The sequence below is a fragment of the Moschus berezovskii genome, chromosome 14 (genome assembly GCF_049115385.1).
Source record: "Moschus berezovskii isolate FMDL1 chromosome 14, NW_MosBer_1.0, whole genome shotgun sequence".
Taxonomy (NCBI): Eukaryota; Metazoa; Chordata; class Mammalia; order Artiodactyla; family Moschidae; genus Moschus; species Moschus berezovskii.
This window is the reverse complement of record NC_142473.1, coordinates 84,805,852-84,830,218: the sequence shown is the minus strand read 5'-3', so window position 1 is coordinate 84,830,218 and position 24,367 is coordinate 84,805,852. Positions and strand designations below refer to the sequence as shown.

General features: G+C 38.9%; 2 protein-coding genes and 1 pseudogene across 2 annotated transcripts; all 3 read left to right on the top strand.

Annotated features, from left to right (window-relative positions):
* The first annotated feature begins 5,857 nt into the window (after positions 1–5,857).
* LOC148775759 (olfactory receptor 8K3-like) lies at positions 5,858–6,799 on the top strand. Its single transcript, XM_088843581.1, has one exon. It carries the CDS (start codon positions 5,858–5,860, stop codon positions 6,797–6,799), a length of 942 nt encoding a protein of 313 aa, XP_088699707.1.
* Positions 6,800–11,450: 4,651 nt separating this feature from the next.
* Positions 11,451–13,029, top strand: LOC129553690 (olfactory receptor 8K3-like; annotated as a pseudogene).
* A 9,747-nt stretch (positions 13,030–22,776) lies between these two features.
* Positions 22,777–23,718, top strand: LOC148775758 (olfactory receptor 8K3-like). Its single transcript, XM_088843580.1, has one exon. The coding sequence runs from the start codon at positions 22,777–22,779 to the stop codon at positions 23,716–23,718; it is 942 nt and encodes a 313-aa protein (XP_088699706.1).
* The last annotated feature ends 649 nt before the right edge of the window (positions 23,719–24,367 follow it).

Sequence of the window (24,367 nt, the reverse complement as noted above, 5' to 3'; positions counted from 1 at the left end):
AGAAGTTGAGTGAATGGAATATGTGTATATTTAGGGGAAGACTGCTCTCAGTCAAAAAATGAGCAGAAGATCTAAATAGACATTTCTCCAAAAAGACATACAAATGGCCAATAAGCGTATAAAAAGATGCACAACTTTGATAATTATTAGAGAAATGTAAATCAAAACTGCAGTAAGATATCACTTCCCACTCTTCAGAAGGACTATCATTTAAAAAGTCTACAAATAGCAAATGCTAGAGAGGGTATGAAGAGGACTCCTCCTACACTGTTGGTGGAAATATAATTTGGTGCTGGCACTTTGAGGTCGCAAGAGTCGGGCACAACTTAGTGACTGAACCACCATCGCCTCTATGGAAAACAGTATGGAGGCTCCTGAACAAACCAGAGCTGCCATATGACCCAGCAATCCCACTTCCGAACACATGTGTGTCAGAAAGATACACGAACCTCAAGGCTCATGGAAGCACCAATAACAGTAGCCAAGACTTGGGAGACGCCTGCCTGCTGAGGGATGGACAGATAAAGACGTGGTGTGTGTGCATGATGAAATACTGTTCAGTCATCAAAATAGAGGAAATAATGCCGCTTGTATCAGTACTGATAAATTTAGAGCATATCGTACTAAGTCAGAAAGAGAAAGACAAATACCGCATGATATCACTTACACGCGGAATCTAAAAGCAATGCTGCAAACTAACCTAGCAATAGAACAGAAACAAACTCAGAAAAAAAACTTATGGTTATCAAAGTAGAAAGTAGGGGGAGGGATCAATGTGAAACTTGGAAATAGCAGATAAAGACTATATATATATCTATATCCATTATGGTTTATTACAGGATATTAAATATAGCTCCCTGTCCTTTATATATATACATATATAAAATCTACGTGATGCATTGTTACTTTCAGTTTATTTAATTACTTACATAATGTCTAGAGACAGACACTTTTTCCATTAAAGGACCTCAGTATTTGCTTTTGAAGACCTTCAATTGATTAGATGAAGCCCACCTATATTTTGAGGCGCAATTGGCTGTACTGAAACTCTATTCATTTAAATGTTAATAAAAATTTAAAAAAGAAAAATTTTCACAGTGACACTAGACTGATATTTAACTAAACAATTGGGCACCACACCCTAGCCAAATGGGTACAGAAATTAACCGTCAAAGCAGGAAAAATGAGAACATTAATACAGGGTAACAAACAGGAAACCAATCTATGTAACATTTACAGGTACATACAAACTGCTCTGGATTATTCATAAATACACCTCATACTTGCATTCTGTTGTATTTTAATGCTTCAGGGACAGTCAAGAAATTGCTTGGCAACTCCTCAGGGAGAGTCAGAGAGGGAGAGAAAAATGCATAAATTGTTCTCACCATTCGTGTTGCAAAGCACATGAGAAAGCCAAACAGAGGTTTCATTACAGGTAAACAGCGTATTTCATGTGGAGCCTAATTTTAACAATAGACGGATAGCTTTGGTGACAAGACAGCCGTTTTACCCCATGACAAATCATGGGAAACATGAGGATATTTGGCTCTTTTCCTGGTACAACTTTCTATTGATAATGCACGAGCAGAATAGAATTGCATCCCTTTTCCTGCCTATAACCACTCAAATATTTTCACAAATACTAAGGAGCATCTTGGAAATGTCAGTGTCGTACAATTTAATCTTTGGAGGCCTGGTGTGCTGTAGTCCATGGGGTCACAAAGAAACTGACATGACTTAGGGACTGAACAATAGCAACAAGTGTTTTCTATAAATGTTTAATTGTATGAATAAGAAAAGACACAACTGTGGTACAAGAAAACCTGAAGATTCAGGAATTAAAAAAAAAATTAAGTCAGAATTACAAAGCTGCTGGTGGTCAATTTCTAGTTTGGTGTTCTTCCAAGTCCTTAGTCAGTGACTCTGGGATCTTATCGCCTTCTCAAAATATAGTGTTTTTAATGAATAATTAAATCAATGTATTCATGGGGGTATTTCTGATCTCTTGATGAGCAAAAGCAGGGTTTTTCATCTTGCACTGTGATGTGAAAAGAAATTTTTGGAGGCTAGGAATTTTGAGTACCCAGTGTTACGGTGGTGAATCTGCAATCCAGCAAGTTTAGTTTCTAGTGGAACTGGACAGAAAACACATAATTTTTTTAGAGTATAGTTCTAAAAATAATAATCAGGAGATCAGCACAGGTAATAAATTATGGAAAAGTAATTTCATGCATTTCATACAATTCCAAAGCTGGTGAAACAAACAAACACAAAATTCTCTTCAATGCCCCCCCGCCCCGCCCCCCACCTTATCTTACAGGAAAATCAGCATTTACCAGTGTAGTTATTTTCTTTTTCTGTAGCCTTTCATAAGCAAACTAAACAAAGATTTATGTCACTTCATGTTTTCCTATTTGTAGTGCCATATTTCTGATATAAGAAATCATGTATATGGGGATAGGTTAGGACATCAGAGGTTCAAAACCTTATAAGCAATGTATTTGATGAGATAAATGTGGATTTCCAATCAACACACACATAATTTAATTTTATGAATATTATATTTTTATTTTCTTTTCTAGAGTTCACAGATAATCCCAACACTTGTTTTTCTTGTAATAGTATCAATTCTATTTCTTATTCCTTTTTTTTTTTCAGTAATGCATTAGCACATTTTTTTAAAAATCACTGTTTTTTTTTTTTTCTTGCTATTGCTTTTGTTTTAGTTGTTGACACTTCATCATGTCTGACTCATTGTGACACCATGGACTGCAGTATGCCAGGTCTCCCTGTCCTTTGCCATCTACTGGAGCCTGCTCAAACTTATGTCCATTGAGTCAGTGATGCCATCCAACCATCTCCTCTTCTGTCATCCCCTTCTCCGTCATCCCCTTCTCCTCCCGCCTTCAATCTTTCCCAGCATCAGGGTCTTTTCTAATGAAAAGACCTTGTGAAGACCTCAGCTCTTCACATGAGGTGGCCAAAGTGTTGGAGCTTCAGCTTCAGCATCAGTCCTTCCAATGAATATTCAGGATTGGTTTCCTTTAAGACTGACTGGCTGGATCTCGCAGTCCAAGGGACTCTCCAGAGTCTTCTCTAACCCCACAGTTCAAAAGCGTCAGTTCTTCAGTGCTCAGCCTTTTTTATGGCCCAACTGTCACATATATGCATCACTACTGGAAAACCATAGCTTTGACTGTACAGTCCTTTGTTGGCAAAGAACACTTTGATCCATGTCTGGTTCCAACTGTTGCTTCTTGACCTGCATACAGGTTTCTCAGGAGGCAGGTTAGGTGGTCTACTATTACCATCTTTTTAAGAATTTTCCATAGTTTATTGTGATCCACAGTCAAAGGCTTTGGCACAGTCAATGAAGCAGAAGTAGATGTTTTTCTGTAATTCTCTTGCTCTTTCTATGATCCATTGGATGTTGGCAATTTGATCTCTGGTTCCTCTGCCTTTTCTAAATTCAGTTTGCTGTCTCGTATACAGGGTTATAGTTATCATCTTTCTAAATTCCATATATATGTGTTAGTATACTGTATTGGTGTTTTTCTTTCTGGCTCACTTCACTCTGTATAATAGGCTCCAGTTTCATCCACCTCATTAGAACTGTTGCAAATGCATTCTTTTTAATGGCTGAGTAATACTCCATTGTGTATATGTACCACCTGTATATGAGACAGCAAAAGAGACACAGATGTATAGAACAGTCTTTGGGACTCTGTAGGAGAGGGTGAGGGTGGGATGGTTTGGGAGAATGGCATTGAAACATGTATATTATCATATGTGAAACGAATCGCCAGTCCAGGTTCAATGTATGATACAGGATGCTCGGGGTGGTGCACTGGAATGAACCAGAGGGATGGGATGGGGAGGGAGGTGGGAGGGGGGTTCAAGATGGGGAACACATGTACACCCGGGGCAGATTCATGTCAGTGTATATGGCAAAACCAATACAATAATGCAAAGTAATTAGCCTCCAATTAAAAAAAAATTAAAAATAATAAAAAATAATAAATTCAGTTTGAACAGCTGGAAGTTCTCGGTTCATGTAATGTTGAATCCTAGCTTGGAGAATTTTGAGCATTTCTTTGCTTGCATGTGAGATGAGTGCAGTTGTGTGGTAGTTTGAACATTCTTTGGCACTGCCTTTCTTTGGTACTGAATCAAAACTGACCTTTTCCAGTCCTGCGGCCACTGCTGAGTTTTGCAAATTTGCTGGCATATTGAGTGATCACACCATTTTGGTTATCTGGGTCATTAATTTTTTTTTTTTTTGGTTCTTCTGTGTATTCTTGCTAGTTCTTCTTAATATTATCTGCTTCTGTTTGGTCCCTACCATTTCTGTCCTTTATTGTGCCCATATTTGCATGAAACGTTCCCTTGGTGTCTGTAATTTTCTTCAAGAGATCTCTAGTCTTTCCCATTCTATTGTTTTCCTCTATTTTTTTTCATTGATCACTTAGGAAGGCTCTCTTATCTGTCCTTACTATTCTCTGGAACTCTGCATTCAGATGCTATATCTTTCCTTTTCTCCTCTGTCTTTACCTTCTCGTCTATTCTCAGTTATTTGTAAGGCCTCTTCAGACAACCATTTTGACTTTTTGCATTTCTTTTTCTTGGGGACGATTTTTATCACCACCTACTGTACAGTTTTGCAAACCTCGGTCAATTCTTTTGCGTTGAAAAATCTATATTCTACTCTGGTATCATTCTGTTTTCTTAGTAATAGTCATATAAGAATTATGTTTTCTTATGACTATTTATTTGTTTGCATATACAAAAAGTATAGCGATAACAGATATTGTATCAACCCATGTATGTTATATGGAATGATTCCCTGTAAAAAAAAAAAAGAATAAAAAAATAAAAAACAATGTAGTATGATACATTAGGATTCCCTTATTTTTACACCTCTGTTCAGTATTGGTCAAATGTATTAATTTTATCATCTTGCACCCCCTGTAGATATAAGGGCTTTCAGATAAACTTATTTTAACATAAAGGCTTCTAAATGTTTCTACACATAATTGCAATTTGGGTTTCATTTTTTATGAGGTAAAGTTTAGCGTGTATAGTATGGAATATTATGTGACTTTAATTTTGTGGATGTAATGGTGTGATGGTCATTATCCAAAAGGTGACAGAAAAGTTTACCTTCACCTATAAAACAGCACCTAAAATTTATAAAATTTTTTTAGACATGTGTCCCTCATCTATATTTATATCAATCCGTATCTATATCCACACATCTACTAACACTGGTCAGTCTTGGCCCTTTGGCACTTTGGGCTGTATAATTCCTTGTTGCTACGCCCAACACTTTGTGACCCCACAGATTGTATCCACTGAATTTTCTTGGCAAGAATTCTGGCATGGGTTGCCATTTCCTCCTCCAGGGTATCTTCCATCCCAGGGATTGAACGCATGTCTTCTGAGTCTCCTGCACTGCAAGCAGATTCTTTACTCACTAAGCCATTGGAGAAGCCCCCTTGTTGTTTTGGGGGCAGCCCTAATATATTAGGATAAATACCAGTCTCACTGGTTTCTAACTACCTCCAATGCTGACAACCAACAGGCCTCAAAATATTGTTACATGTTCTTTGTGGGGTTAATCTTCACCAGTGAAAAACTACAGGTCTCTCTCTTTCTCCAGATGTATATTTGCCTCTCTTTTTTATTTCTATTTGTATTGTATGTTTTACTTAAAGGATGCAGAATTGTTTCTTTGTGTTTAAAATATAATTTAAATTTATTTATGTCATGTATGTAAAGTAAAAGAAATCACTAAATTTCGTTAATGATATCATTGACTATACGATGTCTCTATTAAAATAGGTTTTCTGATAAAATGGAAATACACAATGGGACAGTGCTGAGTGAATTCATCCTCATGGGAATCACGGACCGCCCTGAGCTGTGGGCTCCATTGTTTGGGCTCTTCCTCATCATCTACGGGATCTCCATGGTGGGCAACTTGGGCATGGTCATCCTCACCAAGGTGGACTCCAGGCTGCAGACACCCATGTACTTCTTTCTCAGGCACCTGGCTCTTACTGATCTGGGTTATTCAACAGCTGTGGGCCCCAAAATGTTGGTAAACTTTGTTGTGGATCAGAATAAAATCTCCTATCATTTGTGTGCCACGCAGCTGGCTTTCTTCATCGTGTTCATTATTAGTGAGCTTTTTATTCTGGCCGCAATGTCCTATGACCGCTATGTGGCCATCTGCCACCCCCTGCTGTACACAGTCATCGTGTCACAAAGGGTGTGCCGGGCCCTGGTGGCAATCCCCTACCTCTATAGCTCATTCGTGTCTCTTCTAGTCACTGTAACGATTTTCAATTCATCCTTCTGCGGCGACAATGTCATCAGTCATTTCTACTGTGACAGTCTCCCCATATTATCCCTGCTCTGTTCAAACACACATGAAATTGCATTAATTATCCTGGTCTTATCAGGATTTAATTTGATTTTCTCTCTTCTGATAGTCCTTGTGTCTTACCTGCTCATCCTCTCAGCTATTGTCAGGATGAGCTCTGCTGAAGGTAGGCAGAAGGCTTTTTCCACCTGTGGGTCCCACCTGACAGTGGTCACTGTGTTCTATGGGACTTTACTATTTATGTATGTGCAACCAGAGTCCAGCCATTCCTTTGACACTGACAAAGTGGCATCTATATTTTACACTCTCGTTATTCCCATGTTAAATCCCTTGATCTATAGCTTAAGAAACAAAGATGTAAAATGTGCAATACAAAGGACATGGAAAAGACTTTGCAGTATCTTTCCTTAAAATTCACTGTCAATGTCATCCCTACAAATTGGGTTACGTACTTTCCACCTTGCTGTGGGTGCTTTCAGAGGGAAAAGCAAATACATATAAGATCATCATGAATTTAGAGTATTCTATTTGACAGTCACACTCCTAAGTGGTATAAATACATTGGCAAAAAGAAAAAGGCAAAAACCTTTGCCATCTCTGAGAAGTGATGAAATATAAGCATAACAATTAACTGTACTTTAGAGGACAGTAGAATAGACCATCAGAGCAATCAAGGACTGTGTGTATGCTATGTGAGGGTAAGGAAGAATAGTAGGTACAGAGGGGAATTTAAATGACTTAATTGCCACAACTTGATCATAATATGTTTCTGTGTGAGCTCTGGAATTTTTCCCCCTACTTATATGTGTTAGTTTCATGCAGTTGTACTTTTGTATCAGTCTTTCTTCAAATTTGGGGAATTCTTGCCCATTATTTCCTTAAATAAACTCTTTTAGTGGTGTCTTCTAGGTCCCTAGTCTCTGTTCACTTATTATTTTTACTATTAGTATTATCATTATTGACTCCTCATACTCAATATTTTAAAAGGACTTGAGTTTAATTCCCTGATTATTAACTTCTGATTATTCTAATCTGTTGGTGAAACCAGGTAGTAAAATTTTAATTCAATTGTGTTTTCAGATTTTGAGTTTTTGATCTGGTTCCCTTTAAATTACTTTCTACCTCTGTTTATGCCCTCGGTTTGTTCATATATGGGAGAGTTATGTTTGTTTGAATTGATCTAGTTCCCTTGTTTCCTTGTGATGTTTTTGTGTGTTTCTTTGTGATTCCCTATGATATTTTGTTAAAAATTAGGCATTTGAAAAAAGCAAGCACTTCTCCCATGATCTGTAGTGTGGACTCTCAATTCAGCCTGGCATAAAAACTCAGAAGTCCTGTCTCTACCTCTGTCTACACAGGGACACTCACAGAGGTGGATGTGTGTTGTGTGTATTGTGTAGAATTTGTTCACAGCATACTAACATGTCAAACTCCAGGCTTTTCATTGGCCTATATGTTGTAGTAGTGTTCACGATAGCTGAGGATTAGGAGAAACAACATATGGATTAATAAAGAAGAGATCCACGACTTTCTTTATGTATTTTTTACTGTAACGGATAAAGAAGAAAAAAAATTCACATCATGGTATATGACAAATAATCAGCAAATTATATTCAACAATGCAATTTACTGCTCAATAATATGTAGACATAGTAAAACATATGTGCACAAATATGACAATACTGCAAAATACATTGATCATGTAAGGCTTACATGAGCACAGTAGAATCTGTGAATTGAGACAGAAAAATGAGAATGGGTATTGCATGCATGTGATAGTGAAAATGTCCAGTTCAATGTTTCATTGCATTGAAATGTGATGGAAACAAAGCAAATGAAGGAGAATTCTGTGACAGAATGGTGATGATGCTGTATGGAATGAGAATGTAAACTAGAGGGAGCTAACTCCTCTCCCTAGAGTTTTAAAAAGAAAAAGTAAAAAGGAAACATGACCTTATCTAGACACATCATATTATTATCTTTAGTGTATTTAAACATTTTAAATAAGACAGTGACTTAATACATCCCCATTATGCCATTCACTGAAGGAGATCACTGCAGAGCCACAGAATTAATAGGGACCCAAGTATGGGCTGCGATCTGTGGGGTCGCACAGACTTGGGCACGACTGAGCAGCAGCAGCAGCAAGCAGGAGGGAAAGGAAAGTGAAATGCACACAAATGAATCTGACTCGGCTACGGGGAAACACAAATTGCTCAAGACTACTAATAGCCACACCTCCTCCTTTGTTTCTGGTAAGATTTCAAATGCTTCAGGGATGATCAAGAAATTGCTTGGCATCTCCTTAGGGAGAGTCTCAAAGGGCAGAAAAGAATCCATAAATTGTTCACAATATGTATTTTATGAAGCACATGAGAAAGCCAAGACAGAGTTTCCATTACAGATAAACAGATAGTTTATTTTGTGTGGTGCCATATTTTACCAATATCCAGATTGTCTGGTGATTTGCAATATAGCACTGATTCTACGCCCCTTATAGGCGTCAGTCAGGTCATGGTGGGGGCAACTGAGGACTCTTACCTGGAAACACAATATCTATTCATCATCATACCCCTGAAAAAAAGTTTAGTCACACAAACAGAATTTGTACATACATGTGTAAAAGCAACCTGTTTTAAGTAACTTGCTGTCTCTATTAAGAAATGAAAAATAAATAACAGGAAAATTCTATTTAGCTGACATATGAAGATATTTCCAGGTGCCATGAATACACTGAAAGATTTCATTCTTAATTATCTTCCCAACAACCTTGCAAGAAATAGTTGATTTTGGTCATGGATATAAAGACATTAGGGGCTTCCCCTATGGCTCAGAGGTAAAAAATCCACCTGCACTGCAGGACACAAGGGTTCAGTTCCCTGGAGGAGGGCATGGCAACCCACTCTAGGATTCTTGCTTGGATAACCCTGTGGACGGAGAAGGCGGGTGGGCTAAGGTGCCCGGGGTCGGGAAGAGTCAGACACAACTCCAGTGACTGAGCAGGCACGCATGCATCAAGAGGTTAAGATAGCTTATATTTGCCAAAGTACTACTTTGCATGTACCAAAAATGTACATATAACGGATTATACTGCCTATGCATACTTCTCAAAATGCTTCCTGATACAAAAGCCAATTATGCAAACATGATCTGATAGAACTTCAACTTCAGATCTCTTTCCAACATTAGGCAAGTGTGTTCATCATTTCATCCTGTGCATTCAGTAGACATAAAGTCTTTCCATAAATATGTTTTAAAGTGAGGGCTTCCAAACATTCCCAAGCATAAAGAAGCTAAAGTGTATATCGTTTATTTTCCTTTCTGTTTTTTATTTATCTTTGTACGGATCTATGTGTGTGTTTGCTAAGTCACTTCAGTTGTGTCTGACTCTTGGCTACCCTATGGACTGTTAGCCATATGCACACACATATCAGGGCTTGCCAATCTTAGTTCTCTGACATTTTGGGCTGTATAATCCTTAATTATTGGGTCTACCCTAATCTAGTAAGATGTTCATAAGCCTCACTAAATCTTAATTATTAGAAGCCAGTGGTATCCGTCCTGCAGTGATGAAAACCAAGATTGTTCAAAGCATTATCAAATATTCTTTGTTTTTTTTAAATTTTTATTGGAGGCTAATTATTTTACAATATTATATTGGTTGGTTTTGCTTTACATTGACATGAATCCTCCCCGGGGGTACATGAGTTCCCCCTCCCGAACCTCCCTCCCACCTCCCTCCTCCCCTTATCCTCCCTCTGGGTCATCCCCGCACACCAGCCCTGAGCATCCTGTATCATGCATCAACCCTGAACTGGCGATTCATTTCACATATGATAATATACATGTTTCAATGCCATTCTCCCAAACCATCCCACCCTCACCCACTCCCATAGAGTCCCAAAGACTGTTCTATACATCTGTGTCTCTTTTGCTGTCTCGTATACAGGGTTATCATTTGCATCTTTCTAAATTCCATATATATGCGTTAGTATATTGTATTGGTGTTTTTCTTTCTGGCTTACTTCACTCTGTATAATAGGCTATAGTTTCATCCACCTCATTAGAACTGATTCAAATACATTCTTTTTAATGGCTAATACTCCATTGTGTATATGTACCAAAGCTTTCTTATCCATTCGTCTGCAGATGGACATCTAGGTTGCTTCCATGTCCTGGCTATTATAAACAGTGCTGCAATGAACATTGGAGTACATGTGTCTCTTTCAATTCTGGTTTCCTCGGTGTGTGTGCCCAGGAGTGCGATTGCTGGATCATATGGCAGTTAGGATCCTCCGAGACCCACCTCCCAGAATATTGGAAATAAAAGCAAAAATAAACAAATGGGACCTAATTAAAATCAAAAGCTTCTGCACAGCAAAGGAAACTATAAGCAAGGTGAAAAGATAGCCTTCAGAATGGGAGAAAATAATAGCAAATGAAGCAACTGATAAAGGATTAATCTCCAAAATATACAAGCAGCTCCTGCAGCTCAATTCCAGAAAAATAAATGACCCAGTCAAAAAATGGGCCAAAGAACTAAACAAACATTTCTCCAAAGAAGACATACAGATGGCTAAAAAACACATGAAAAAATGCTCAACATCCCTTATAATCAGAGAAATACAAATCAAAACCACAATGAGATACCATTTCACACCAGTCAGAATGGCTGCTATCCCAAAGTCTACATGCAATAAATGCTGGAGAGGGTGTGGAGAAAAGGGAACCCTCTTATACTGTTAGTGGGAATGCAAACTAGTGCAGCCACTATGGAGAACAGTGTGGAGATTTATCAAATATTCTTTGGAGGACAAATGTTCCCCTTTGGGAAGTTACACATCTCTCCCTGTCTCCACATGTATTTCTATCTTCATGTCTATTAATATTTTTATACAACTATGCTTTATTTCCAGGCAGTGGGCACAGAGTATTAATAAAGCATAAAATGTAAATGTAGACATATATATATATATATATATAAAATACCCAAAACTTACCTAAATGTGCTGCGTGACTATGCTGTTATCTCTGTCAAGAATAGATTTTCTGATAAGCCCAGATGGGAAAACACAACAGAACAGTGCTGAGTGAATTCATCCTCATGGGAATCACGGACCGCCCTGAGCTGTGGGCTCCATTGTTTGGGCTCTTCCTCATCATCTACGGGATCTCCGTGGTGGGATACTTGGGCATGGTCATCCTCACCAAGGTGGACTCCAGGCTGCAGACACCCATGTACTTCTTTCTCAGGTACCTGGCCCTTACTGATCTTAGTTATTCAACAACCACGGGACCCAAAATGTTAGCAAATTTTGTTGTGGATCAAAATAAAATCGCCTATTATTTTTGTACAGTACAATAGCTTTCTTTCTTCTGTTCATTATTCACGAGCTTGTTATTCTGGAAGCTATGTCCTACGACCGCTGTGTGGCCGTCTGTCACCCCTGCTCTACCCAGTCATCGTGTCACAAAGGGTGTGCTGGGTGCTGCTAGCAACTCCTTATTTCTATTGCACATCTGTGTCTCTTCTAGTCACTGTAAAGGGTTTTAATTTATCCTCTGTGGCTACCATTTCAGCAAACATTTCTACTGTGACTGTCTCCCCTTGATATCTTTGCTCTGTTCAAATACACATGAAATTCAATTGATTATTCTTAACTTAGCATCAAAAGCATCAATTCTTCGGCGATCAGCTTTCTTCACAGTCCAACTCTCACATCCATACATGACCACGGGAAACACCATAGCCTTGACTAGACAGACCTTTGTTGGCAAAGTCATGTCTCTGCTTTTTAATATAATATCTAGGTTGGTCATAACTTTCCTTCCAAGGAGTAAGCGTCTTTTAATTTCATGGCTGCAATCAGCATCCGCAGTGATTTTGGAGCCCCCCCAAAATAAGTCTGACACTATTTCCACTGTTTCCCCATCTATTTCCCATGAAGTGATGGGACCAGATGCCATGATCTTCATTTTCTGAATGTTAAGCTTCAAGCCAACCTTTTCATTCTCCTCTTTTGAACAGTGGTGCTGGAGAAGACTCTTGAGAGTCCCTTGGACTGCAAGGAGATCCAACCAGTCCATTCTAAAGGAGATCAATCCTGGGTGTTCATTGGAAGGACTGATGCTAAAGCTGAAACTCCAATACTTTGGCCACCTCATGAGATGAGTTGACTCACTGGAAAAAAGTCTGATGCTGGGAAGGATTAGGGGCAGGAGTAGAAGGGGATGACAGAGAATGAGATGGCTGGATGGCATCACCGACTTGATGGACATGAGTTTGAGTGAACTCCGGGAGTTGGTGATAGACAGGGAGGCCTGGTGTGCTGTGATTCATGGGGTCGCAAAGAGTCGGACACGACTGAGCGACTGAACTGAACTGAACTTAACTGAACTTAGCAAGTTTTAATTTGATAGTCTCCCTTTTGATAGTTCTTGTTTCTTACCTTCTTATTCTTGAATCCATTCTCAGGATGAACTCTGCTGAAGGCAGGCACAAGGCTTTTGCTAGCTGTGGGTCCCACCTGACAGCGGTCACCGTGTTCTATGGGACTTTACTATTTATGCATGCGCAACCGGAGTCCAGACACTCTTTTGACCCTGATATGATATTCAGAGGAAAAAGAAAATATAAATGAGTTCTTCACATATTTTAGAGAATGACTTTTGCATGTCAGTCACACTTCTAAGGGCTATAAATCCATTCGTGTAAGAAAAACAGAAGAAAAAAATCTTTGCCATTTCTGAGAAAAAGAAATGAAAAATAAGCAAAGTAGTTAGATCAATTTTTAGAGTGTAGTAGCACACAGAGTCGGACACGACTGAAGTGACTTAGCAGCAGCAGCAGCAGCAGCAGCAGCATGAATTAGCAGCTATAGACCACGGAATAGTCAAGGAGAGTGGGCATGCTATGGGGGAGACAGAGAGAGAATGGTAGGTACAAAGTGAAGTATCAGTCTTATGCGACTCTCTGCAACCCCCTGAACCGCAGCACACCAGGCCTCCCTGTCCATCACCAACTCCCAGAGTCCACCCAAAGCCATGGTTGGTGATGCCATCCAACCATCTCATCCTCTGTCATCCCCTTCTCCTCCTGCCTCCAATCTTTCCCAGCATCAGGGTCTTTTCAAATGAGTCAGCTCTTTGCATCAGGTGGCCAAAGTATTGGAGTTTCAGCTTCAACATCAGTCCTACCAATGAACACCCAGGACTGATTTCCTTCAGGATGGACTGGTTGGATTACCTTGCAGTCCAAGGGACTCTCAAGCATCTTCTTCAAAACCACAGTTCAAAAGCATCAATTCTTTGGCGCACAGCTTTCTTTATAGTTCAACTCTCATATCCATACATGACTACTGGAAAACCATAGCCCTGACTAGATGGACCTTTGCTGACAAAGTAATGTCTATGCTTTTTAATATGCTGTCTAGGTTGGTCATAACTTTCCTTCCAAGGAGTAAGCATCTTTTTAAAAGATTTATTTATTTTAATTGGCAGCTAATTCAGTTCAGTTCAGTTCAGTGGCTCAGTTGTGTCCGACTCTCTGCGACCCCATGAATCACAGCACGCCAGGCCTCCCTGTCCATCACCAACTCCCGGAGTACACTCAAACTCATGTCCACAGAGTCGGTGATGCCATCCAGCCATCTCATTCTCCGTCGTCCCCTTCTCCTCCCGCCCCCAACCTTTCCCAGCATCAGAGTCTTTTCTAGTGAGTCAACTCGTCGCATGAGGTGGCCAAAGTATTGGAGTTTCAGCTTTAGCATCAGTCCTTCCAATGAACATCCAGGATTGATCTCCTTTAGAATGGACTGGTTGGATCTCCTTGCAGTATAAGGGACTCTCAAGAGTCTTCTCCAACACCACTAATTACTTTACATTAATTTCATGGCTGCAATCACCATCTGCAGTGATTTTGGAGCCAAACAACAAAGAAACATTTTGCATTTCTCAACTTTTAAAGCAATACTTTCCAATAGTATAAAAAACAGGAAAAGGTATTAAGAAAAAAAATACAAGTCAATAGATATTCAAAAATTCTAAACAAAAATTGAACATATTTAATCTAGCAATATGTATAAATAATAATGCATCAGTGATTAGCTAATTCCTGAAAAGTATCATAAGTTCAATACTAAAAAAATAAATTTACATACATACCATTTAATTCACCTCAAGTAAAATGAAATACTTAGGTAAAAACTAAGCAAACATGGAAACCACCCAAGTGTAGAGAAATACATTTGTGGAATGAAGAAAAAAATTAAGAAGATCTGTATACTGAAAAGTACAAAATGCTGATTAACAAAATCAAAGATGATCAGAATGAGATTTTAAACATACTCAGTTTACAGCTGAAAGACTAAATGTGGTAAAGATCCTAGTTCTCTCTAAAGTGATCTGTGGATTTAATGCAAAGTCCTTGAAGCTTCAGCACATATTCTATAGACACAGATGAGTTTATACCACACTATGCATGACAGGCCAAGGACCCAGAATAACTAAATCTGAAGTGTGACCTTGTGACCTCCTGGACTGTAGCCCACCAGGCTCCTCTGTCCATGGTATTCTCCAGGCAAGAATATGGGAGTGGGTTGCCATTCTCTTCTCCAGGAGATCTTCCTGACCTAGGGATTGAACCCTGGTCTCCTGCACTGCAGGCAGATTCTTTACCGTTTGCTGCTGCTGCTGCTGCTGCTAAGTCGCTTCAGTCATGTACGACTCTGTGCGACCTCATAGACGGCAGCCCACCAGGCTCCCCCGTCCCTGGGATTCTCCAGGCAAGAACACTGGAGTGGGTTGCCATTTCCTTCTCCAATGCAGGAAAGTGAAAAGTGAAAGTGAAGTCACTCAGTCGTGTCCAACCCTTAGCGACCGCATGGACTGCAGCCTACCAGGCTCCTCCATCCATGGGATTTTCCAGGCAAGAGTACTGGAGTGGGGTGACATTGCCTTCTCCCTTTACCATCTGAGCTGCCAAGAAAGCCCAACACATGTTAAAATGAAGAATAATAAAGAATGACCACTCCTCATTGTGCTAAGACTTACTCTTACTATGTAGCTACAGTAACAAAAACTGTTGGTACTGGTAGAGAGATCCCTATATAAATCAACAGAACAGAATAAAAAAGTCAAAGTATACCTTGCAATCTGATTAATTCTCTACGAATGTGCAAAGGTAATTCAATAAAAGAAAGATAGTCTATTTTAAAATGGGGCTAGATGAATTAGATATTTATAAGGGAAACAACCTGATGTAAACAGCTGACTCATTGGAAAAGACCCCGATGCTGGGAAAGATTGGGGGCAGAAGGAGAAGGGGACGACAGAGGATGAGATGGTTGGATGGCATGACCGACTCGATGGACAGGGCTTTGGGTGGACTCCGGAGGTTGGTGATGGACAGGGAGGCCTGGCATGCTGTGGTTCATGGGGTCGCAAAGAGTCGGACACAACAGAGCGACTGAACTGAACTGAAGGGAAACAAACTACTAATAATGTTTATCTAAAACTTTTGTAAATCAAATTAATTAAAAGTAGAAAAATGCAAAGGTAATATAGAAAATCTTTATAGAACAATATAGGGCGAAATCTCTGTCTGGGATCCAGGATTGTTACCCAGCCTAAGCTTGTGCTGCTTACTACAGAATAGGACGATTCATCCAGAGAGGAGTTGTTGGTGCAAGGAATAGTGAGCTTATTAGGAAAGCCAGCAAACGGAGAAGATGGTAGACTAATGTTCCAAAGAATCATCTTAACAGAGGTAGACTTCAGGCTTCTTCATTAAAAAAGGGAAAGGGTTGTGGCTGGTTGTTGCAAACTTTTCAGTGCAGGAATCCTTTGTTCTTACAGAAGTCCACACAGATCTGGTCACAATGTTCATGCCAACCTCCAGCAAGACAATTTTTACTCTCTATGTACCTTTAAACATCAGAGTTTAAAAAGGAGCTATTACGTATATTTCAGACTATATGCAAATTTATGTACAAAAAGGGGCAGGTCCAACATGAATAAGCACAGGCAACAGAACATATAATTTAGAGCTAAAGAAATATGTGATATGGAAGCAGGTTTGTTCTCTGTTATAGAACTAGTCAAGAGTTTATAGATCATAATGTCAAAATCAGTTGCTATCATAGTAAACTATAAATTGAACTGCATTGAATTAAAACGATATATTTAATACCAATCGCTCTTGAGCACTCAGCTGAGGAAATGAAAACTTATGCTTGGGCAATCACCTTAATGAAAATTCAGATAGAGTTGGTCACAAGTGAAGCAACTGAGTACAGCAGAGCAATTAAAAGAGTAATCCCCTATATTAAAAAATAAGAAAGAAATATGAAACAAAACATTTTGCATATGTACAATGTACTATTATTTTTACTTTATTTACATGTTTTATGCAACACAATAAGACAGTGATTCAACAGATCCCCTTTGCATCACCCACTTGAGGAGATCATTACAGAATGATGGGAATATGGACAGGTTTGTTGTACAGGTAAAATACATTATTCCAGATCCCTATCTGGTGGGATTAGAGTACACCAGAGAAACAGAATCATTAGGAAGCTAACTAAGAGTAAAAGTAGAAAGAAAGACCTACAGATGGCTAGCAAACACATGAAAAGATGCTCAACATCACTCATAATCAGAGAAATGCAAATCAAAACCACAAGGAGGTACCATTTCACGCCAGTCAGAATGGCTGCTATCCAAAAGTCTACAAGCAATAAATACTGGAGAGGGTGTGGAGAAAAAGGAACCCTCTTACACTGTTGGTGGGAATGCAAACTAGTACAGCCACTATGGAGAACTGTGTGGAGATTCCTTAAAAAACTGGAAATAGAACTGCCATACGACCCAGCAATTGCACTCCTGGGCATACACACCGAGGAAACCAGAATTGAAAGAGACATGTGTACCCCAATGTTCATCGCAGCACTGTTTACAATAGCCAGGACATGGAAGCAACCTAGATGTCCATCTGCAGACGAATGGATAAGAAAGCTGTGGTCCATATACACAATGGAGTATTACTCAGCAATCAGTTCTAATGAGGTGGATGAAACTGGAGCCTATTATACAGAGTGAAGTAAGCCAGAAAGTAAAATACCAATACACGATACTAATACATATATATGGATTTTAGAAAGATGATAACGATAACCCTGTACGCGAGTCAGCAAAAGAGACACAGATGTATAGAACAGAGGGCGTGGGTGGGGTGATCTGGGAGAATGGCACTGAAACATGTGTATTGCCATATGTGAAACAAATCGCCAGTCCAGGTTTGATGCTCAATACAGGATGCTCAAGGGCTGGTGCACTGGGATGACCCAGAGGGATGGGATGGGGAGGGAGGTGGGAGGGGGGTTCAAGAAGGGGAACACATGTACACCTGGGGAGGATTCATGTCAATGTATGCAAAACCAATACAATATTGTAAAATAATTAGCCTCCAATTAAAATAAATACATTTATATAAGAAAAAGAGAAAAAAAACCAAGACACACACACAAAAATAGTAGATAGAAAAACACACAAATGAATCTTACTCACTTTGGGGGAATACAAATCATTCTGGACTAGTAATAAACACACATATTCCCTAGTTTCCATTAGGGTTTCCAATGCCTCAGGGACAATCCCCAAATTGCTTATCATCTCCTCAAGGAGAGACACAGAGAGTGGAAACGTTTCCATAAATTGCTCTCACTATGCATATTCTGAAACACATGGAAAATCAAGGCACACCTTTTGTGACAGGTAAGCAGGTAGTTTACTTCATGCGGTATCATATTTTACCAATATCCAAGTAGTCTGGTAATTTGCAATAGAGCACTTATTCTATAACCAAGCATATCAAATTATCAAGATTTCTGATTGACTTCTGTGTGTATCCTGTTATTGATAACACACAAGCAGAATAGGACTGCTCCCTCTTTTCTTTAGTTTAATGTACAAATATTTTCACCAGTGCTGATGACCACCTTTGAAACATCAGTGCCACGATGTTTATGCAATATTTATGTTTTATATCAAGACTTCAATATATGAATTTGTTGTTCAGTTGCTAAGTTTTATCCAACTCTTTGTGATCCCATGGACTGCAGCTTGTTAGGCTTCCCTGTCCTTAACAATCTCCTGGAGTTTGCTCAAATTCATGTCCATTGAGATGGCGATGCTATTCAACTATCTCGTACTCTGCCACCCTCTTCTTCTTTTGCCTTCAATCTTTCCCAGCATCAGCATTTTTTCCAATGAGTCAGCTCTTCGCATCAGGTGTCCAAGGTGTCGAAGTTTCAGATTCAGCATCAGTCCCTCCTTTGAATATTCAGGGTTGGTTTCCTTTAGGATTGATTGGTCTGATTTCCATGCAGTCCAAGGGACTCTTAAGAGTCTTTTCAGCACGACAATTCAAATAAGAAAGGACAAAACTGAGATATAAGATAGGATCAGTTCAGTTCAGTCGCTCAGTCATGTCTGACTCTTTGCGACCCCATGAATCACAGCACTAGGCCTCCCTGTCCATCACCAACTCCTGGAGTTCACTCAGACTCACCTCCATCGAGTCGGTGATGCCATCCAGCCATCTCATTCTCTGTCGTCCCCGTCTCCTCCCACCCCCTAACATCAGACTCTTTTCCAGTGAGTCAACTCATCGCATAAGATAGGATAAAGAGTAATAAATTATATATATATATATAAATTATGGCAGAATTATGAAGTAGCAAGTAGTCAATTTCCAGCTTATTGTCTTTCCAAATCTTTAGTTATTGATTCTGAGCTTTTCTTAGTCTTCTCTTAAAAATTGTATATTTAATGAACACTTAACGCATATTTTTTTCCTGACCTTTTGATGAGAAAAATGGGGATTTCCCCCTTGCATTGAGCTGTGGAAAGTAATTTTTGGAGCCTAGGGGACTTTGACTGCCTAATGTTACAGTGATGGTATAATGTACAGCATGTTTCCCTTGGAATCAGACAGAAAACACATAATTTTCTCAAAGACTACAATTTTACAAACGTATCATCTGATAATCAACACAGAATGCAGATAGGAAAAAGTAATTTGATGCTTTCCATACAATTCTGATGTTGTTAAGAATAAGCTTTTCAGTCCTTAATTATCTTACAGGAAAATCAGCACTTTCCAGTGTAATTATTTATTCCTTAACCTTTCAAAATTGCACCTAAACAAGACTTATATGCCTTCTTTCATTAATTAAAAAAAGTTAATTGTAGCTCAGTATTTCTGACATAAATTAATGTACGCAAGGACATGACATCAGAAGCTCACAGCCTTGTGCACAAGATTTATTTGAGATGTGTTAACTTCCTATAAACATATTTATAATTTAACATTATAAAATATAAAAAAATATTTTTTGAATTATTAAAATTCAGAAACTGCTGACACTACTGTTTTGTTTGTAATTAGGAAATTACATGACAAAGGAGCCTGGCGGGCTACAGTTTTGGGTCAGCAAAGAGTACACATATAAGGGTAGACCCTGGTTACTTAGATGAAAAGAATCTACCAGCATTGTGGGAGGCCTGGGTTTGATCCCTGGGTCTGGAAGACCCCCTGGAGAAGGGCATGGTAAACCACTCCAGTCTTTTTGCTGGAGAATCCCATGGACAGAGAAGCCTGGTGGACTACAGTCCATGGGGTCGCAGAGTCAGGCATGGCTGAGCAACTAACACATACATGTATTTTGTTTTGCCAGTATCCTATTGTGTAATATAGTGATTTAAAACTTATTTTTTATATAAGGTAGAAAATGTCTTTATCCAAAATAATGTTTATAAAATTTCATTATATAAAACAAATTCCAGTGATATCACTTTCTCTCGATTTGCTCAATTTCCTTACAATATCTTCAGTCCCTCCTTGACAAAATATATATTGCACGTTACAAACAACTTGGAATATGTCAGCTATACTGAAAATAATCTTGGGGAAAGAAATGTGCTAAATTTTAGGTAAATATACATTACATATATGAGGTAAGGTAGTCCATAAATTATTCTAAAGAAGTGATGGTCCTCTTGTAGTCACAGAGTTGGGTCAAAGTGAGGGACATTGGGACCTGTTACCTGAACACAGGTATTCAGCTGATTCACCATCATGATAATCGTGACAAAAAGTTAAGTCACAAAAAAATGAATTCATATGTACCTGTATAATCATAATCTATTTTAGGTAACCTGCTGTCTCTACTAAAAAGTTGAAAACAAACAACAAAAAATGCCTATGTGATTGATTTTGAGAGTATTTCAGGTACCATGAATATCTTGAAATATTTTATTTTTGATTATTTTCACAGCAACCCTGCAAGGAACAGTTGATTTTGCTGAGGTATATAATGATATTCACAAAATTTATGCTTGCCAAATTATTCCTTTATATATACCAAAATATAGGAATAACAGAGATTATATCAACTTATGTATATTTCTTAGAAAATTCCTTACATGAAGACAAATGCTTAATATGTTCAGATAGAATTTCTTTACTTTTGCACCTCTGTCCAATATTAGTCAAGAGTATTAATCATTTCATCTTGTACTATCAGTAGACATAAGTTCTTTCACATAAATATGCTTGAATACAGGGGCTACTAAATGTGTCCACACACAGTTGCAAATAAGATTTTAAAAATTTAAGTAATTCGTAAATGACTATGTTATACTATATGATTGCAATTATGTAAGTATAATTATAACTACAGTAAGTCCTCTATGTAACAATGGGTTTCCTTCCCAGAGCATGTTCGCAAGTTTGATTTGTCTGTAGGATTCCTAGTGTCTCAGATGGTAAAGAACCTGGCTGTAAGGCAGGAGACTGGGGTTCGATCCCTGGGTCTGGAAGACCCCCTGGAGAAGGGAATGGCAATTCATTCCAGTCTTCTTGCCTGGAGGATCCCAGGAACAGAGGAGACTGTGGGCCACAGTCCACGGGGTCAGAAAGAGGCAGACAGGACTGAGCAGCTAACACTTTCTTTTTTCATCAGCAGAGGTACCCTAGGTCTCCAACTAATGCAATTGACTATATGGTACTGAGCTGTAATAGGTTTATAGCACCCATCACCGTTGTTTGTATACCTGCTTCCAGATATCCTGGGATAGAAATAAAGATGCTGTATTACATACAGTACAAACTACTGTACAGTAAGTACAAAAAAATCACAGCTACATGGATGCAGGTGCATTACAATGTGTGCCAGACACCTGAACTAACGTACGTAATTGTACATATAAAAACACGCTTGCATCTTAGAGAGCTTACAAATTAAGATTTATAGTTACAGAATTGATAGCATATAATATATAATAAAAACGGTCAAGTAATAAAAGTTCTGTCAATACTTTTCCTTTCTGCTTCCTTTATCTACTTTTATATCAATCTATTTATACACATGTGTCAGTGTTTGCCAAAATAGCCGTTTGGCATTTGAGTGAAGGGAAAGTTGCTCAGTTGTGTCCAACTCTTTCCAACCCCGTGGACTGTAGCTTGCCAGGTTCCTCTATTCATGGAATTTTCCAGGCCAAAATATTGGAATGGGTAGCTGTTCCCTTCTCCAAGGAATCTTCCCAACCCAAGGATCAAACCCAGGTCTCCTGAATTGCAAGTGGATTCTTTACCATTTGAGCCACCAGGGAAGCCCAAGAAAAGTGGAGTGGTTCACCTAAATCTTCTCCAGGGATCTTTCCAATCCAGGAATTGAACCACGGTCTCCTGCATTGCAGGCAGATTGTTTATCATCTGAGCTACCAGGAAAGCCTGTAAAAGTGAAAGTATTTGTCAGTGGGCTCTTTGTGACGCCATGGACTATAACCACCAGGCTCCTCCATTTACAGAACTCTCCAGGTAACAATACTGGGGTGGGTAGCCATTCCCTTCTCCAGGAGCTCTTCCTGACTCAGGGATCAAACCCAGGTCTGCTGCATTGTTGCCAGATTCTTTACCATCTGAGCCACAAGGGAAGCATAGTAATTCTTTCTGGTTGGGGGCTACCATCATACAGTATCATATTTAGAAGTGTCACTGGACTATAACGGTTTGAAGCCAGCAGCACGCTTGCTCCATTGATGACAATCAAAATGCCTGAAGATATTATTGCATGCTCTTTGGGGAACTAATTTTTCCCATTGGAAAATGACAAACCTAGCCCTCTCTCCAACTGTATTGCTATCTCTGTAACCATTTCTATAAATGTATGTTTTCCATCCAGGAATAGGTCATTTTAATAGAATCTAAAATTTAAAATTCAATTTATTATATTTATATTAACTTTGAATGCTAAAAAATCACCAGGATTTAAAACATAACACTATTTACTATTCTGAGGTCTCTAGCCAGCTTATCTTTTCTGATGGAAGAACACAACAGAACAGTGCTGAGTGAATTCATCCTCATGGGAATCACAGACCGCCCTGAGCTGCAGGCTCCATTGTTTGGGCTCTTCCTCATCATCTACGTGATCTCCGTGGTGGGCAACTTGGGCATGGTCATCCTCACCAAGATGGACCCCAGGCTGCAGACACCCATGTACTTCTTTCTCAGGCACCTGGCTCTTACTGATCTGGGTTATTCAACAGCTGTGGGCCCCAAAATGTTGGTAAATTTTGTTGTGGATAAGAATAAAATCTCTTATTATTTGTGTGCTACACAGATGGGTTTTTTCATCATGTTCATTATTAATGAACTTTTTATTCTGGCGACAATGTCCTATGATCGTTATGTGGCCATTTGTAATGCTCTGCTCTACACAGTCATCATGTCACAAAGGGTGTGTAAAGTGCTGGTGGAAATCCCCTACCTCTATAGCACATCCGTATCTCTGTTGATCACCGTAAAGCTTTTTAATTCAGTCTTCTGTGGCTATAATGTCATCAATCATTTCTACTGTGACAATTTCCCCTTCTTATCTTTGCTTTGCTCAAACACACATGAAATTGAACTTATGATAATGATTTTCTCAGCTTTTAATTTGATTTTCACCCTGGCGATAGTTCTTGTGTCTTACCTCCTCATCCTTGCATCTATTCTCAGGATGAAATCTGCTGACGGTAGGTGGAAGGCTTTTTCTACCTGTGGATCCCACCTGACAGCGGTCACCGTGTTCTATGGCACTTTGACATTTATGTATGTGAAACCCAAGTCCAGTCATTCCTTTGACACTGATAAAGTGGTGTCTGTGTTTTACACCCTTGTTATTCCCATGTTGAATCCTTTGATTTATAGCTTAAGAAACAAAGATGTAAAATATGCACTACAGAACACGTGGCGAAAACTAGGTAGCATCTTTTCCTAATGATCAGTGACAATGTGATTTCTACAAATTAGGTTAAAGACTTTATGCCTCGTTTTTTGTGTTTTCAGAGGGGAAAATGAACACAAAAGTTTAGATATTTACAGAATAACTTCTATGTGCCATTCACACTTCTATGTGCTATAAACTTATTAGTGTAAGGAAAAAAACAAGAAAAATATTTGCCATCTTTGACAAGAGATGAAACATAAGCAAAATATGAAATCAGTTTTAGAGTACAGTGGAGTGAGTTAGGACATAACAGACCTTGAGAGCAGTCAAGGAGAGTAAGCTCTGTAGGAAGGATGACAAGCAGGAGGTGCAAAAGGAGAATGAAGTGACCTTTAGGATAATCTTTGGAATAACCTTTAAAGTATCTATTTGTGTTTGTGTACATGTGTGTGCTTTGTGTTAGCACGTTCACTCCATTTCAGTCTTCATGTTCTTCCACAAGGTGTGTTGAAAGCAAACTCAATTCCTCTTTTAAGAAGTAAAAAAGAGGCAGTCTCATGATTTTGTCTATGCTGTATTTATAGTGAATGTGTAATGTGAAATGTAGCAATTGATATATATCATATGATATCTGGACTAACTTCCTCCAAACCCTCACTAAATTCCCCCATTTTTTGCTTACTTTTAGTATTTTTAACAT

Bases quoted from the DNA above. Each gene is read 5' to 3' on its own strand.
- LOC148775758 (XM_088843580.1), top strand. From the start codon at position 22,777: ATGGAAGAACACAACAGAACAGTGCTGAGTGAATTCATCCTCATGGGA.
- LOC148775759 (XM_088843581.1), top strand. From the start codon at position 5,858: ATGGAAATACACAATGGGACAGTGCTGAGTGAATTCATCCTCATGGGA.